At 48.2% G+C, this 18312-nt stretch overlaps 3 protein-coding genes across 6 annotated transcripts; all 3 read right to left on the reverse strand.

Annotated features, from left to right (window-relative positions):
• Positions 1-21: 21 nt before the first annotated feature.
• On the reverse strand, positions 22-2684 carry LOC120958317 (la-related protein 7). Its single transcript, XM_040381032.2, has 3 exons — positions 1782-2684; positions 827-1706; positions 22-760 (listed from the first exon to the last, which is right to left on the reverse strand). Exons 1-3 carry the CDS (start codon positions 1966-1968, stop codon positions 76-78), a joined length of 1752 nt encoding a protein of 583 aa, XP_040236966.2. The 5' UTR covers positions 1969-2684; the 3' UTR covers positions 22-75.
• Positions 2685-2850: 166 nt separating this feature from the next.
• Positions 2851-13408, reverse strand: LOC120958085 (alpha-tocopherol transfer protein-like). Of its 4 annotated transcripts, none has more exons than XM_040380650.2 (5): positions 13362-13408; positions 10660-10818; positions 5496-5675; positions 4327-4421; positions 2851-4250 (listed from the first exon to the last, which is right to left on the reverse strand). In XM_040380650.2, exons 3-5 carry the CDS (start codon positions 5662-5664, stop codon positions 3573-3575), a joined length of 942 nt encoding a protein of 313 aa, XP_040236584.2. In that variant the 5' UTR covers positions 5665-5675; positions 10660-10818; positions 13362-13408; the 3' UTR covers positions 2851-3572. The 4 variants fall into 4 exon arrangements, with proteins under 4 accessions (XP_040236584.2, XP_040236582.2, XP_040236585.2 ...); XM_040380648.2 differs by lacking the exon at positions 13362-13408 and adding an exon at positions 12107-12228; XM_040380651.2 differs by lacking the exon at positions 13362-13408 and adding an exon at positions 11033-11466.
• Positions 13409-15787: 2379 nt separating this feature from the next.
• Positions 15788-18291, reverse strand: LOC120958490 (heparin sulfate O-sulfotransferase). The gene is made up of 4 exons (XM_040381341.2): positions 17826-18291; positions 17490-17731; positions 17330-17415; positions 15788-17260 (listed from the first exon to the last, which is right to left on the reverse strand). Exons 1-4 carry the CDS (start codon positions 17953-17955, stop codon positions 16636-16638), a joined length of 1083 nt encoding a protein of 360 aa, XP_040237275.1. The 5' UTR covers positions 17956-18291; the 3' UTR covers positions 15788-16635.
• Positions 18292-18312: the final 21 nt, after the last annotated feature.

The raw sequence follows: 18312 nt of genomic DNA on the forward strand, positions 1-18312 counted from the left end.
AAATTTGGTATGTAGTCTTCATTGCTGTTAAATTCACTTTATTTCGCCATAATCCCATCAAGGTCGTTTGTGCCATTATTCATCGTCATCATCAAACTTAATGTGACTGTTTATCTTACGAATTAACTTCGTACGCCCTCGAATGCGCTCCGTCTTGACGCGCTTGTTCAGCTTGTCCTCCCGGTCGCGCATCATCTTGTCCCAGTACTGCTGCTCCTGCTCGCCGCTCAGTATCTGCGCGCTGTGCTCCGCCGAGCAGTACTCCTTCACGAGCGCCACGGCCGACGCAGGCGTATCGACGCGCACAAACGCCTCAAAGTCGCCCTCCTTCAGGTCAATATACTTCACGTACGGGTACTGCTTCAGCTCGGCCCGGAAATCCTTCACATCGACGCACGGTTCGCGAAACTTTATGCTCGCGATCAGACCGGGCTCGAACGAGAAGAGCGGCCGCTTTGCCGTGGCCGCACTCTCCTCGGCCGCTTCCGGCTGAAGCAGGTGGCTGCCGGTACCGTCCTGCTCGTCGTGCTCCTCGTCCTCCTCAACCGGCATGGCGCCGTAGAAATTTACCCTCGGGGAGGATTTGATCGATTTGATCGCAATTCCACCGCTCGGATGGGAAGCAATCGTCTTCGGATGGCCACCACGCTGATGATGATGATGATGATGCTTGTCCGTTTGGTGGAACAAGCGCTTCAGCTTTTTTGCCTCTTCCTTTTGCAGGTTGAGATACTTGTTTCTCAACCGGCGCCATTCTTTCCTGTGGAGGGAAACGAGAAGGGGACAATCAATTCAGCCTCCATACAGTTCCACTTTCGCTACTCACTTGGTCATTATTTTGAGCTCGTAAACCTTATCGTCCAGCTGGAGCTCTTTCTTGATGATGCTGCAACCCTTTCTTTGGCGGCATTTCTTCTTTCCTGTGTCTTGTTTCACATCCTGCCCATCGCCCTTTGCTTGGTCCGTCCCATCCTTGTTATCCTGCTCTCCGACGGGCTCTTCCTGATCCGACTGGAACTCTTCTTCGCTTGCTGGCTCAACCTTCTGTCCGTTTGCTTCCCGATCCGACTGCTGATCGTCCTGTGTGTCATCGTCCTCGTCACTCGTTGGATCGATTTTGTGTCTCTTCGCTGGTGGTTCATCACCATCCTCCTCGCGCTTGTTACCATCGTCTTCAGCCATCGAACCGGTGGATGATTCATTCGGCTTCTCCATGTCAGCACTCTGTTCGGCTTTCGTTTCGCCAGAGCCTTCACCGTGCTGCTGCGTTCCCTTTTCCGGTTCGTACGTCTTGATGCTTGCCATCTTGGCCGGGTCCGTCGTTTCGTACGCCAGCACACCGCCAAACGTTTGGAACGCTTTCAGCGCCTTCTGCACACTCGCCTCCTCGTCGAACTCCACAAAGCCAAACTCTTTGATTTTGCCCGAGTTTCGAAACTTGGGCAGCGATACGTACGCCACCGTGCCGTAGCTGGAAAACACATTCCGCACCCAATCGTGGTCCGCTTTCGGTGGCAAACTTTCCACGTAGATCGTACACTCTTCGCTGTTGGCCTTCACCACAACCTCCGTCTTGCGGCGCACCTTCGCCCGATCGTCGGAAAGCTCCAGCAGGGTGGAATTTTTCAACGCATTCGCTATCTCGTCGACGTTCGTAGTGAGGGCTTTGATTTTGTTGAACTTTAAAAACTCTTCCAAAGGAATGACTGTTGGGTATGGAAGGGAGAGAAAGGTTGCAGTTAAACAGTAATACAGTCTAATCAGATCGATATGAATCTTACATGGCCCATTCCGCAGCAGCTGTCCCATGTAACGGTCTTTGGTCAGGTTAGCGTCGGAGAAGTAAAATTCTATCTGCTTGCGAATCGAGTTGAACTTGTGCTTGCTCCGGTGGCGTCCCTTTGCCTTCGTCACAGCTTTGTCCTTTTCCGCCTCTTTCCCAGCATTTGGCTTTTCCAGCGATTCCATATTGAACTAGAACGAAGTGGAAAATGATCCGCTTTTCCGGTACCGCGTATGTTTGGGGTTTTGTTTATGTTTATACAATTCCTGCCGGTGAGAGTATTTCACGCACAGCAGCACGACAGCAGTGCTGCCAGTCAGGGCGGGCAGTGCTGCACATTGGATGACAAACGTTTGACATTTGGTCAAATCAGTTGGCTTTCAAAGCACCGCGGTGTGATTTTCTCTACATTCGTCTGCTAATTTCAGTGTTAAATCGTGTTTGTGTGTTCCTAAAGGAATTATTTTTGCATTTTATTGTTAAATGTTGTGATATGTGATGTGTTTTCAAGTTATTTTACAAAAAATAACAACAATTTTGATTTCATTTTACTAATAACGTACTTATCCGCAACACTCCCATCAGCAGGAAGAGCAATGCGAATTCTACGCTCTTCGTTGTGCCGACATCCTCATAATTCTCAAGGTAATCTGGTCCATGGCGGTCAGTACCAGATCTCCGAAAGGTCTTGTAGTTGGTCCGTGCTGGAAGGGTCGCTGAACACCTACCTGGTGAGACATATGAGCCTACCATTCCAAGGACATGCCCCGGCGTATGGCTCTGCAAGTTCGTGATTGATCCCTCTCCTTCTCAAGCCTTCTACGATCGATGATTGTTTCGGGGATGAGATGGTCCAGGACATATGTCCTTAAGATACAAGAATCAAAGAATCAATCAAAGAATCAATGGACGATACATCTCTGGCGTTTTGGAAGTGCGCAGTAGGCGCGATACGCTTCGGATAGTAGATACTCCTCTGCCATCTGGAGGCTGTTGTTGGTGATCATCCTGCTGTAATTTCGTGAAGATTCTTGAAGCCAAACAACGCAAACACACCGCCGGGTAAGTTCCTTTTAAACTATTTATTTGTTCCATTGCTCTAACCGCAATACTTAATAACAATATTTAAAAAAAAGTGGGATAATTTAACCTACGTTCACTTTACTCTTCGCATACAGTCTCTCTCATGATGATGCAGCAAAGAACTGTACAAGCAAACGAAGCTGAGCCCTTCTTCTGCTGCTAAAGTAAATATAGCTATCACGCCTGTTTCGAAAGGAAAGATCGTATCACACCTTTTTTGTCTTCTGCTTCGTTTTAGTAGAATTTGTTCACTATCTAGGTAAATAATTGATAGATAGTGCAAGCGCGCTATTCTGGTCTTTTTGTACCCAATTTGACTTCTAAGTAGTAGCGACCGGTTAGCTAAGCTAACGCGTGTGCAGTGTTTGTGCTTCCCGTGAATCCCGAAACCCTTCCGTGTGTAGCGACAGCGGCATTAAACCTAAAAATCCTATCCGGATCCGCACGGGGTGTGAATGTGTAGAGAACGTTCTTTAGTAGTAGTAGAGCTTAAGTGCCTTGGGAGAGGGGTGGGGTAAATCGTTGCAGTTAATGGAATATGTAAGCAATCACATGGCGACAAACCCCGCTCGTGCCGCTTTGCCGCAGATGAAGTAAGAGTCTTTTTTCCTTTTTGTAAGTTAACATCGCCACCTGGCTGTCTCCGTCGGGTCTCCGAAGAGTGCCGAACTCCTATCACCTTCCCTGTGCTCCCACGAGGCCCACATCATTTCTTCTTGTTCTTTTTGTTGCGCTGCTCCTCCAGCTGCTTGATGTAGCCGTAGTTGTTGATCTCCTTGTACTCGTTGTCGCACTTGAGCAGCAGCTCGTACCACTGTTCGCCCTGTACCCGGGGTGCGTCCACTGTACCGCCGTAGACCGCCGGCAGACACTCCTTCGAGATGTGCTTGTACAGCGACTCGCGATCGGTGCCGTGGAAGATGATACGATTGCGCAGCTTCTCGCGCAAGATCGGCTTAAACAGTGCGAACACCATGTTGAAGATCTTTGGCTGATTGATAATGTGAATGCCCTTGATGCGCAGCGGCACCGCGTCCTGCAGCCAGTCTACGATTCTCTTCGCAAACGGTGGCGTAAACTGCCACGCCTGCTGGAGCGTCAGCCCGTCCATGTCGAAGATTACGACCGCACCGTGCACCTGCGTTTCGGGCTCGAGCATTGCCGCCTCAAGGAACAGGACGCAGCCCTTGAACACCTCGTCCAGGGAGACTTCCTTGTGCTTCCAGGTTTTGCCCAGCTCCAGCAGCAGCACACGCCGTCCGAGCTGATCCCGGTTCGGGAACACGGCCAGAATGTTTTGCTTGAAGATGTTGGCCTCCTTCGAGGGCATTAGCTCGTTGTACATGTCGAAGTGTTTTACCTTGAACTGGTAGTACCGCTGGATCTGCAGACGGGTGGAAGGTTTGCATTGCGTTAGGGACTGCGGAAAGTTTGAACCATTTTCATCATATTATTCTTACCAGCTCACAGGCACTTTTGGCGTAGAATTTACACGGACGCAGGAACCGGATCATCCAGTCATCGTTGTCTAGCGGCACTACCAAGTCTTCAACATCTGAAACACAGAGGAGGAAGAGCAAAGAATATTTTAAATTTTGAGGTCAGGTAATTGAATTTTTGCAAACATTTAGATTGTTGAATGACGCATTTCATGATCTTTCGCTTGCAATGTGGGTTACACTGTAATTATTGGTTTGTTGGGAGAAATAATCATGAATCATTGTTGAAGTTCCACAAGTTTGTGTGTGAGTGATCGCTTTGAGTAATTGGCTTTGGTGTCCAGTCACTGTCGTCGTCGTCGTGGTCGTCCGTTCGATGTACAAATTATCGTTGAACGTTGTTTCGTCATGATCAACGATCAAATGCGTTGGGCAAAGCGCTTCTCAGGTGGCGCAAGGTTACGAGTTAAGTTTAGACGAGAGATGGGGGAAGAATGTTTTGCTTCAGGAGATTTCGGAATCGTACCACAACAGTAATCATCCCCAAGCGATCTGGAACCGCTGGTTGGATGGGTTGTGGTAAGGGAACGGTGCAAAAAAAACCCACTTCCCTCTGCTCACCATGCATGACTAATGATCGTTTCCGAGCTGAACCGCAAGATCGCTACCTTTTTCTGAATATCTCGCTGCTCTAGTGGAAGATTTAGAACTCAGAAACATATTGACATAGCTCGAGTTGTCATGACCAATTTCAAATACTAATCGTTACGATCGGTTGATCACACACAAAAATGATCACAACATTTTTGATGAATTCTAAAGTGTTTGATTACACACAAGGGTGATCTCAATGGTCAGTTATGCTGTTGATGGTTTCAATTATAACCTAAAATACGCACAACTAGACTGTTTTTCGCCGAGTCATGTTTTTGCAAAACAGCAGCTTCTGTAGAGGTGCAAAACAGCGCTCGGGGGATTCTTGATCTTTATGAACTTCATGGACTTCATTGGAGAGGGAAGTTTCCTACATCCTCACAGATGATGATGACGGATTTAATTAAGCTTCGGTGCGGTAATTTGTTGTGCAGCTACACATTGATTGATGGGATTCTACTTCTCTCTGTCTCTCGCATTTTGATGCCCAAGGGCAAAGCGACCCAAACGGGTCGGCACGTGGCTTGCTTTCTTACCTTTGAGCAGCGTGCGCAGCTCCTCGATGGCGGCGGCACGAATTTCGGGCGTTTCGCGCAGCTCATTCTTGGCCACCTCCTTGCCGAAGGGCGTCAGATCCTCCAGCTCAAACCGGAGCACGTAGTCGCCCAGCTGCACCGAGGGCAGCTCCTCTACGTCGGATAGCATCGTTGGTACCCCTGTGGAGGATGGAAGTGGAATAAGGTGGAGCAAATTAGGTAATAAGGTTTATAAGAAGCCTGATTAGTACAACTTACTCATTTTGGCTGGAATTTAAATGACTTTTTGGGGTCAGGAAACAGGAATGAATGTTTTAATGTACAACTGTTTGATAAGCGAACTGTGGAAGTTATGCAAAAAAAGATGCCCAATGTACACAATTGTTACCCAAAACCCGTAACTGAAGATCTTTACTACATTTTACACAAAGAAACCCATGAACGTCTTCATTGCACCAATTGGCTCCAAAGTGACCTTTTCAAACAAAAACGTCTAATGATGGTAGTGCCTGCTTCCGTGTTAATCAAACAAAAAGCTCCGAAATTGTAAATGGTTTCGTTTTTTTTGTACGACTGACCAAGCCTCCAATTTTGAAAGCTCAACTCTCAGGTGTTAATTTGCCGCGGGCCGCTAATCGACGGACGGTGCGGATCCCTCGGACCCTTGAACCTAACGCGACTGAACTGCATTGCGTGAGCTGGAGCGCCTTGAAACTGCACATTTAAGTCCTCCTTTCCATCCCTCCGGGCACCCACGAGTCATGTTGTTTGCCCGCAATTAACTAACTGCCCGCGCACTGCTGTCGATCATCTACCCAGTCCAACCAACCCACCCCAACCCCATTGTCCGATCAGAGAAACGCGATCGTTATCACCAGCAGCAGCAGCAGCAGGAGCAGCAACAAAGGTACATCATCAAACGGTGTTCAAAGTTCTCATGACGCAAGCCATCAATCCTTTCCCATCTTCATTATTAGCTTGACGATCGGTACAAATTATCGTTTGCGCGGCATGATCGCCCGCCCGGACAGGCCACGCCAAATCTAAAAGGGGGAATGATGTGCTTACGTAAAAAAAGGGTGCAGGGAGGGGTTCAGTTTGCTCGGGAGATATGTTTGCGCCCGGGAATCCGTTTAATTGGTACAACAACTTATTGTTGAGCGTTCGTAATGCATAAGGGAGGATGATAAGGAAATAGGAGGAAATCGGTTGGAGTAGCTCAAGCATTAACTGACCCGAACCTCTCCCGCCGCGTGTGTATCTCTGAGATCCGGCGATCGTTGCGTTTTTTATGCTACATTTATCTCGGGCGTGCCTACGATCTGGAGCGATACCGTCAGAGGAAAGATCGTTGCGGGGAGATCGTTATGCAAGTGCAATGTAATATCCATGTTCTTTGGGCGTCGTCATTTCGTGTATATTAGCACACAATTGAACGCATTTGGTGCGTATCTACAGCAGTCACCACTCAGTAACAGCTCACTCTGGGGCACACCAAAATGAAGTTAACTTCTCGCACCAGCTCGACCAGGTTGCCACCTTTGCAAATACCGTCAGCGGAGTAGGTCGAAAGCAAACAGTTTAATGCAAACCAAAACCAAAAACTGCTGCACCACATGGGCAGCTGGAAGTGTATTTGAGTTCGGGGGGGTTTTGTTTTTTGGTTTATCTTTGTTAAATTAAACACAAACATGCACACTTGGGCGCTGCGATGCGGTGGTGCGTTCGGGGTTCACCTTTCGCTGTGGAAAAACACGAACCGACCCCCTTCTTTGAGGTGCCAATTCTGGTTACTTCTCAACGAAAGCCAGCAATCCTTGACCGTTTGTCCGGCGGTTGATTTCGAATTGGAAGGGAAACTCACACTCAAGCTTGTTGTGTGCCCTCTGTGCCGAAGGTGCGTGTGCGGTTTATGGAAAGTGTAATGCCAGCACCTAAACCCTTCAACCTTCAAGAACTTCGCGTGGGAATGGGCAAATGTTTCCGTTGGAAAACACATTTTGGGGAGCAATTAGGCACTTAATCTGCTTTTGCGGATCACTTTTTGGGTTTGAGGACTGGGGTTTCGTTTAACTTTGTGTAGAATGTAGTAAATCAAACTTATTCCCTGTCCTTTTCAACATTGTATTAACACTTTTACACCACAAATTGTACTAACATTCGTCTCACTTTATTCAGCAACACACTAGATCACACAGCACAGAGTGTGCAGAGCGTCGACAGCAGAAAATCGTCGGCAGAGTCGCTTCCGTCGCCCGCGAACGTGTCTCGGCAACTAGCGAGAAGTGCTGATCGATGAAGCCGCTATATAAAAATTCTGAGCTCACCTGCAGCTCCGTCGGCTGCTCTCTCAATCTACCCCGATCGTGTCGATACACACGATGTTTGCCATATGCGTGTGTGAGTGTACATGATGCGTAAAGTACGATGCACTTGCGCCCGTTGGGCAGCAGACGCGCGCGCGCTGATGGTTTAGCAAAAGCAAAAAAAGCGGCAATGGGTATGCATTCCCGCTCACAGACTGAAGTGCACTTCCAACTGGAAATGGAATAGGAAGCAAAGATGTGCAATACAAAACCAACCACCCAATCCCAATGTCGGTTGTTGTTGGCGATCGTTTGCGAAATGCGCATTCCCTTGCGCGCACCAAGAAGAAGGGGGTCTGCTTTGGTTCGGTTTTGGGATGGTTTTGCTTCCCGATCGAGTGCATTCACTCCCGCAGTGGCATTGGATGAGATGATGGGGAGGGTTTTTGTAAACGGAAAGTAGGTAACCTTGAGAAACTACGACATTGTCGGGATATGATCTTGTCTCTCGCGGGTTTTGTCCATAAGCGGGTGAACAGGGGATGTGTTTGTTTCGGTAAAGGAAGGGATGAAGGATGGAGCAAAGCAAACCCCTGACCCTTAAGATCATGGTCGGTCGTGTTGTGTAAGCACATCGCCGCGGAGCATGACACTCGATCGAGATGATGATCCTCACGTGTACCGGCGTGGGGGCGGTTATTGATGAATCACACTACTACGCTGGTGCGGTGTGTGTGCCAGACGCGCAAATAATGTGCAAATCATGCAAATTCACTGTTTTAGAACAGTTAACGTCAATGCGGGACTGTGAATGAGCGAGTTGATCGGGTGAAGTACAAGAGTTTTAGATCAAGAGGCGAAGATCGTTAGCATCTAATAAGATTTTTTAGTAATGATTTCTCATTACAGTAGGTGACCGCTAACTGGATGTGTTTTAACTGGAGTGCTTTTTAACTGGAGGTTCGCTAACTGGAGTAATTCTCAGTTAACGAACACTTAAACGTCAAAACATGAAACATCCGGAATCTCATGAAGAGAAATTTGTCGCAAATGTGCATTTTTCAAACAAATTTAGAGTCTCTTGCCTACGTTTGCTATTAATTTATGTAATTACACGAATTAGTATACTTTATATCAACATAAATGAAAAAAAAAGTTTGGTATGTTTATTCCAGTCAACGCCAATCAAAACAATCAAACCATAGAAACGTCACTCCAGTTAGCGAACATTGTTCGTTAACTGGAGCTTGTTTACCTCTCAGTTAGCGGTCACCTACTGTAATAGGATTGCTTGACCATTTAACGGCCAATTTGGTTAGAATAACGTTCAAAGCCAGCAAATAATGGCTAGCTGCGTTGCCCTCGGCATTGTAACGCGAGGTGATTTAAACGAAAAACCGACAAAAGAGTTTCACGCATCAGTGCGCGCGCGAAGCTCAATGAAAAGCTGTTGATTAGAGCTGTAAACTTTACAGCAGTCATTAGGGGTAAATGTTCATTATTTAACAGTTGTTTTACAAACACCATTAAATTCAAATTTAAATTAAATTTACAAACATGAAACAAATTACAAATAAATGGATTTTCAGTTGAGAGTAAAATTCACACCATTTTCCGGTTGCCCTACAAAAATCCAATCGCTACACATCCGTTTGCTGTTCTGCTTATCATTGGCTAGGGCTTCGTGTGGCCTCATTTCAACCCGGAAGTTGTAGCATATCTTCCAACAAAGCGTTTAACAGTGTTCTGTATCGTTTTTTTGTGTTTGTTTTAGGTGTGAAGCAAAAATCAGGAAATTAAAGCACTCCCTCGACCTTCATCCCAGTTCCGAGTTCATTCTTTCGACTCGAGCTCTAGACTAGACAGGATGGATTGATTTGCAACGATCTCTGGAAGGTATGGCAGTATAGGAAGTCCGAGTTGTGCGATCGCGAGAAAAGCTGGCGGTGGTAAGCTGACTTGCTGCCATTCTTCCCCCCCCCCCCCCCGCACCGAAAGGCAAACTGGTTAATGAAAAATTCATCGACGCGACGCGCACGGCGTACGCGCGAGTGTGGGCGACGACGTACGCGTCAAGAGCGTGCACCGGCTCTCGTCGGTCGATGCAAGCAACTGCAGGATGGCAATGTTGCGTCTGGGTCCAGCACGTCCATTCTCGCTCTCGATCTCAATCATTGGGTAAAATTGATTCTTCTACAAGCGTGTAGACGGTAGAGAGCTTAGGGAAGCTCAAGCCACACACATGGCTAGTCGCGTGCACAAGTGTTCGGCGTCGCGGGCGAACGTCAACATCGCACATCGCAGCCACATACATATTATTAAACTCACACGACGGTACGGCACGTTCTCGAAGCACTTCTATTTGCGCGCCTAATTCCCGTGCCCGTGCGGCCGTGTGTGAGGTAATCGAGAGTGTTGTTGTTGTTGATAGTTTGTCCACTGGCCGGTGCATCGAGCAAACCGACTCCAAAGGTGTTCCCTCGACCGCACTCTGCGGCAGTACTTTACCGGTACCGGTTTCTGTGGCACCTTCTATCTAGCCCTACCAGTACGCATTTCGTGTCAACAGTGGTCGAGCGCTAAAACCACTCTCCTGGATCAAAGGTTGCTCTATGACACAATACATCCGGACGTACGTGTGTCGTCATCGTGGCCGGTAAAAAAGGGAAGCTATCATTTGATACGCGATCGAGCTCAGGTACCGATCGATGATCGAGCGGGGCAGCAGATATTAATAAGCGGTGGCGCGATGCAAAGAAGGTTACATTGTGGCGTTTCATTCCAGCGCCGGGTTCTGTTTTTCCTGACCCCTCGGTGGTATGATATGATATATTGTTGTGTGTCTGTGTAACACTTACTGTTTTGCTCGTTTGACGGCCCTACTGGGGAGTTGGTTGACACTGTTCTGCTTTGGTGGAGCTTTTGCTTTTCCAGAACTTTGGAACTTTGGAACACACGCAGCTGTTGGCTTAAGGTTCAGCTTAGGTCGATGGCGCACGGGGGTCGTTGGACGTCGGCTGCAAGGCAAAGGGAAAACAGGCGTATTTCCTGCATTAGAACAACACAATCGGTCACTTTATATCATGCGATTTTGTATGATACACTCAGTAAGCTACATTTAAGAGGTTACAACATTAAAAGAGAGCACTGATTGTTTCGTTTCTTTCCTTCAAATTCACTTTGAAGCGTTGTTTTTGCTACAAGCTACATTGGAATTGAAGAAATTCTTACACCAGATTGTTCAGATAATTAATACTCGCTAGTCAAGTAACTGCACACACACACAGTCTGGTAATCCAATTGCACTTCAATTGCTCACTCTTCACTCTGCGGGCATTGGAAGGTTTGTTCCTGCAAATGTCTTTTTCGAAGCGTCGTTCGAAGCGCGCACTCGGGGAACGTTCTATCACTTCTGGGGCCTATCGTACCGATAGTGTCGAGTTGCAGAACATTCGCCCGGTCATGCTTAGACTGACGAATCTATTTATCGTGCACAGCACTTCTTGGTGTACCCGGCGACAACGCGTATCGGGGGGAGGGGTACGGCATTGGGGATATGGCTTTGGTTGACGAACTCCGCCTCATCAGCGCCACGCAAACCAAATTTGCATAACTTCTAGCAAGCAAAGCACTTTAAATCGCACATTAAAGCTGTATGGAATAGCCCTGTTTTCTTGTTACACCGATTACAGACACAGGCACGCACGTACAGAGGTGGTCCACATGCATGTTACATGCAATTTGGGGAAATAGGGTTGATGCAATACTTAAGAAGCGATTGATACGCTAACTGTGTTTCAGTCTATCACTCGGAACTCTTCTTTTGCGCACGCACCCACAGTACCACGTGTGTTTGCAATCCGCGTTGCCGATGCGTACAACCACGTCACACCCACGTCCACCGGAGATGAGATGCGACACCGAACACACACACACACGCACGCACGCACACACCGATTCTCTGATGACGCAGAATCCTTTGCACTCGCTTTTGGGGAGACAAGTTTCTGATAGGAAATCCTATTGGAAAACCACAACACTGTTGACGCAGATCTGTTTCCAATGGGAGAGAAAGCGCAATTCACATGCCGCCGTCTGTGTGCATCAAAGATGGGGGTTGCCCATGGCAACGGATGACAGTTAGCAAAGACACAGTGAATAGGGGAAGTTTGGCACGTGCTCGTCTGCGCAAAAGCACAAAGCAGATGGGTTTGGTAGGTACGTTGCGGCTAACAGCTGATTCTTTGCATGGGAGTAATAATAATAACACAAATCACTTTACTGCTTCCAGCGCATTCGACCCACCGTCTTTTCGAGGAGCCCGACAGAGGAGTCGCACTAAATGCACTACCAGACTTAGGCACACACTACCGGATGGTCACAGTACGAGATTGCAACTGACGCTGCCTGCAATAGGGATGAACCGATATATAACACTTGCAAGTCTGGGGCACAACGCTGCTTTGGTTTGCGTTTCGGAAGACGGAAGTGTGAGAGTGACCCAACGAGGGGGGGGGGGGGGGGGTAGGCGTGTACTGCTATGCATAAGGCACACAAGGGGGCGGATGATGATGATGATTGCCGCCCGACGATCCGATCGTCGGCTTTGTGTGTTCGACTGTGTGAGCCACTTACTCACTGTGCGCACTCGACGTGCGCGCGCCCTATTGCCACTTTGACTCCGAGATTGTGTGGCCTCCTCCACGGGCGCCGTTGTGCCGTTCCGGGCAAGTAGGAAACAAAGCGAAGCTGATAATGTGTGCACATGCAGAATGGCTGCTGCTGCAGTTGGGCGCAAAAATAGAATGGAAGCGATTTTTTGCTTGCTACTCTCACCACCACCACCCTCTCCTCCCTTAGGGTTGGAGATGCACTTTTTTGCGTTCACTCACCCCGCCGTAGCTAATCTACACAGTGCACGTTATTCACGTTATCCGCAGTCCGCACCATGCAACGCACCAGTGTTCATAACGGTTCTCGGGTGAGTCTTAAATTAGAATTTAAATACACACTGAACTTTGAACTTTTGGTAAGGTGTGCCGTATAAGGAAGTAGGAGAATTTGTGCGTGTGAGGTTTAGCTTTTTGTTTTGTATAATTGTGCTTGTCACCCATTAGAATTTCTTTGTGCGATGAGTCACTTCTTTATTTCTTTGCAAATGGAATTAATTAACGCACAAAGCATTTCATCATCCACCACTTGATGACATTGCACAACTATCCCGTGGGGGTCTTCCTTCTTTCACCGAGCAAAAGTGCGCCTGGTACACCGCTGTAGCTCCACTAATCACTTTAAAATGAACACATACACACACGAGGAAAAGTTTCAATTTCAAAACCAACCACACGACCATGAAACAGTTTCCACGGAACGTTGAGCTCTCTCAATTAACTCCGTTTAGCTCGGTGTCGAAAACGCGGACATTTTCCCATACAACAGAGCAAAGCGGAGCAAAGCATCTTGTTTTTCGCTTCCTTTGCGTGACTGCCTTCTAAGCTTGCACTAATCACCAAAGCTCGTCCAACAATGGTACCTTAGTGTTTCTGTCTTCTATGCTCACCACTTGAACGACCACACAAGCGAGCGACCCGAAAATTATAGTAACAGCACCACCAGCAGCCAATGCTTTTGCTACCTTCCGCGACCGAAATGTTTGTCCTACTGGTGGTGCGCACCCAGCAGCGCAGAAGACGGCCACGGGCGTGCACGCCCGCCCGCCCGCCCGCCATGCAGTTCAACCGGCGTGGTGTATTCAAATTTCTTCAGCGACCTCTCCTACTCCACCGTGTACTATTCGCTGGGTCCAAAGCAAAGCTTCACCTAGCTTTTGCAGAAAGAGAGCTCTCGTGGCGGTGAGGTTTGAGCGTGTGAGCCACGTGAGAGAGAGAGAGAGAGGGGAGTGGAGTTGGTACAAACCCGGGCTAAGATTCCATATTTATGACGGGTGCGCGGGGTGAAAGGGGACGAATTGGACACTCGACCACCAGCCAGCCAGCACCCCACCCCGTTTATAGATGCCGGAGGTGTGTGTGTGTATGATCTGTTGGTTGCCAAATGGTTTGCACCAGTTGCTCAGTTGCTTATGTTGCGGTTGCAGTCCATTTTCCTCCCGTGTGGGTAAACAGCCAGCACCCGAGAGAGAGAGATACTCTAAAGCGAAGGAGCACTATGAAGCAGACTGGCAAACAGTTGGCGCAGGTTTGGTGAACATACATCTCCCCCCCCCCCCATACACACACCGTTGAACGATTTCTTGTGTTTTTGGGGTGTGTTGTTGCTTATAGTACGGTTGATGAGATGAGGAAGGTCGCAGGTGCGCGATCCACACGTGAAGATGAACAACGGAAGGTCCCCATAGTGACCACAGCAGGCTAGATTGCTCACCACACCGGAGATGGATTGCGCAATGACTGTTTGATTCATAATAATTGCGTGTGCCATCATTACTCCGAGCGGTAGCTGAAATATGAAGCTTCTTCTTTCATTCACGCAACGTGTTTGGTGTCTCGTGGCACGTGGAAGCAAGCGCAGGCACGCAACACATTACGCGGATAAGTATGGTGAGAAACGGAAGTACGTCTGTCTGAGCAATTGTGCTTTAATGGGAGAGCAACATCTTGGTTTGGTTTGGGACGATCGGTGCTTAACATTGCGGAAGTCTACACCTTGTCTACAACAATAGGAAGATGCTGTTATGGAATGATAACAATTTCACAGACAAAAGCCTGTTATCGGGGTGGAATTGGAATGAATATCGACTTAAAATCATACGAACAACTTTGTTTGCGAATCAACTCACTGTTGCCGCCACAGAGCGAGAGGTGTCTGACCACTCACATACACAGTCCCGTGTGATTTTCCACACATTATTTCCATAGCACAAAGTACAGTGGGGTGTGCAGGATGTGTGTTATCATTAATTTTAGGTTAATCAGATGCACCCCCGAGGGTGACCGAGTGCGCCACACGCTGGAGTAGTGATGTGCTCCTTGAAGTGCACCCACGACTCCGATCGGACTTCGGCTATTGTTAAGTCCGATTCCGACTCCGACAAAATCCGAACCACAAGTTCCACTCGGAGTCGGAGTTTTTCGGAGTCGGAATCGTCCGGAGTCGTCTGGAGTTTTTGTGTTTTTCACTTTGCGCATGCACTTCCTATGCAGGCCTTTGTTTCGAAGGCCGACTCAAGTCGACTCCGGACGACTTCGACTTGAACCGACTACCTTCCGGAGTGGATTCCGAAATTATCGGACCCATCACTACTCTGCGCGCGCGAACATTTGCGCAAAACGCGGAAACGAAACACGCGCTACGCGCAAAACAAGTCGCAATCGGGTGGAGAGCGCGCGAACAAAAACCACGGGGTGCGTGTGTATTAACTCCCAATTTTGTGTTTTTATCTTCTCACTCGCTTCTCCCTTCCCCACTGCGATGCACAACATCTTCACGGATCATCTGACGGCGGGTGATTATTAGATTGTAAATAGCCATTTGTTCTCGTGCCTCGCATGCGGCAAACGAGCGAACGATTGACTTCTGTGGCGCGGTCGTGCGGTCTCGAGAAAGTTCAGCAAATCGGTGAGACCGGAGGGGGAGAGAGAGGTAGTTAATTGCATCTTAATGCAATATTGTCTCCTCATTAGAGGGGAACAACCACCGCGGTGGTTAGAAGCAATAGCGGCGTCGACCGTTCTGACACGGAACAACAGTTCAGCTGGGAAAACAATGTCGGGGGGAGGAGGCAAACTGCCTGAAAAGGTCAAATAGGGTGCCATCATCATCGCCATCATCTCGATCGGTACTAATTTCCTAGTCGGCCTGGCAGGCAAATCAGCACAGAAACAACTCACACACACACACGTGTTCGGATTGACCGTTATCAGTCAAAGTTTCTTGCGGTTTTTTTTCTGAGTGCTTAGTAAAAATATTTCTTTTATTTCATTTATTGTATGCGTCGTCTTTGCGTTTTAGTTAGAGTAGTTCGTCATTGTTTGCTTAATGCTTTTTTATTGACCAGCGCAGCGCTACACCTATTCAAATTGCGCACTTTCTAACGTCTTTTAACTTCTCTCGCGTGTGAAAGTTTGAAAGATCCGATGTAAGCAAGCGGTTCACAAAAGAATGAAACGGTTGTATTATGTCGGCCTTTTCTAGGAATGGATTAGAATTTGTGTCTTTTTACCTACCTCCCCCATTCAGCTTGAATTGTAGAGAAAAAAATTAGCTACACGAACCCCCGAGTACGGCAAGCTGTGGGGAGGTTTTTTTTCTTTTCTAACTTAAAACAATTCCTACACTAACTATCTGCAATTATTAAAAAAAAAATTACTACACACACACGTGAGTTGGATGATGATCTCAGTCCGAAGACAAGATTTGCGATGCGTGAAGGAACATGAAAACAAAGATGAATTAGCCCTTATTACGGCAGCGAGGGATAAGGGAGGGAAAAAGCTGCCTGCTACAAAAAAAGAATTACAATTAATCAACAACAATGCTTTCTTTTTCGTCTTCTTCTGCCCTTAACCTATTACGAACCGGATATTACATGAGCTTCCGTCTCTTCTCCGTGTCTTTTTTTCCTGTTTGCTTCTAAATCTAATGCCACAAACACGAAGGACATCAAACATACATACGAACACACTCGCACACACATACACACACACAGACATACTCACTTAACACACACATTCTTTCTTCACACACCCGAATCGCGAGCAAACCTTTCCCCCGGCCATCTCTTCCTTCCTATGGGTCCCGCGCTCTGCTCAAGCCATCCGCTCCCGGCGCCGTTTGAGAGCTTTCGCCTTGCGGGCGGGATCCCGATTCCTGTATCAGTTCTTGGCGGCACCGTTTGGATTTGGTTTAATTTTCTCGTACATAAAGTCCTGCATCACATTCCTGCCCGGCGTCCGCAGCTTCTTCTGCACGAAGTGAAACTGATCGCGGGCAAACTCGTACAGCTCGTTCTCCATCTGCCACACGGTCGATTCCTTGATCTTCGCGACCGTTTCGGCGGCCGGCTCAACCTTGGACTTGGTTTTGCGCAGGTGCGATTTGTTTGACTTTTGAAAGTGTGTCACCGCACCGCGGTAGAGGCGGGGCAGCGAAAGCTCCAGCAGCTCGATAAACTCGTCCATCTCCTCGGTCAACCCGACCAGGAAGTAGTCGTTCGCTAGGTTGCGCTTTGCCTGCTCCAGGGCCCAGCTGCTGCCCGGGTTCCAGCACTCGGCGTGGTGCCCGCAAAAGAACGGAATCTGCAGCCACATGTTGGTGGGATCACAGTCGGGCTTCTGGCGGGCGACACACTCGTCGAACGTCATCGTATCGCCGGCCCGGTGGCGCACGAGGTACGGGCGATAGTCGTCCCCGTAGCGCAGGAAGTAGTAGTACGACACTAGCCGATCTAGCGGCTGCCGGATAAGGTTTATGTACAGCGGTTTCGATGGCATGCCGAATCTGGGCGAGGGAAGAGAAGTGGCGTTAGTAAGCAAACACGTGGGGGGGCTTACAGGAGGGGAGCAGTACTTTGAAAAGTCTAGGAAAGCCATATGTCCATGGTAGAAGGCAGGTTTCATGCTGTCCCATGCGGTTATGTTCCGCACAAACTTGAGCTGGAAAAGGGGAAAGTGGGGACATTGAATTTAAATCGTGTTTAGACATGCTCCATTCATTCGTCACGCCCTACCTGATTAGGAAGCGACAGTACGTGCATGTTGGCGGTAATGTTAATGTGCAGTACGTGGAATGCATTCTTCTTGCACAGATCGTACGTAAGGTTGACGAAGCTGGTGCTGCCCGTCTTCGGTACCCGGTTGTAAATTATCACAAACTTTTCATCGTAGTTCCGGTACGTCGTGATGTCATCCACCTTGGCCGTGGCCGTCTGCCAATGATTGACGTTGCTGTGTATCAGTTGCTCATTGTTACCTATGTGGTTACCATTGAATGGGGAAGAGCACGAGAGATAGTGCAATCAGTCTCAGTGGGCCGCCATCAGAGTGCCCATACTCCCAAATCTTACCCTCAGCGAGATGAATCGTTAGCTGCTTATCGGCAAGGATGACCTTCGTCGAGAACCAGTTGTACAGCAGGATGAACGCAAAACCCACAGTAATCAATATGAGCAGAAACAAGTATTTTGTTGTTATCATTTCCGTTCCTGTCCCAACCAGGAGCAAAACTTCTTTCCTATCGCTTTGGTCACCAATCACCTACAACAACACTCTCTGCTGGTCAGGGGGGGCTGTGAGGTGGGTGAGCAAGAAGAATACACTAAAGGCCGGAGAAGGTATGCTGGGAGATCGTTCACTACTACTGAAAATTAGACACAACCACGATCGAGGGGAACATTTTTCTTTCCGCTTTTCAGCATTCTACGTGTTTCTACTTCTGGATGGTGTAAAAACGATAACAAATGGTCTCTGACGTACTGCGGTCTGTTGTTTACCTTTCTTGTGTTGACAGTTGCCTGTAGGGATGGTCTTGCAGAAGGGACGAAGTGTTCGAAC

This window comes from Anopheles coluzzii, chromosome 3, assembly GCF_943734685.1.
Source record: "Anopheles coluzzii chromosome 3, AcolN3, whole genome shotgun sequence".
Classification (NCBI taxonomy): Eukaryota; Metazoa; Arthropoda; class Insecta; order Diptera; family Culicidae; genus Anopheles; species Anopheles coluzzii.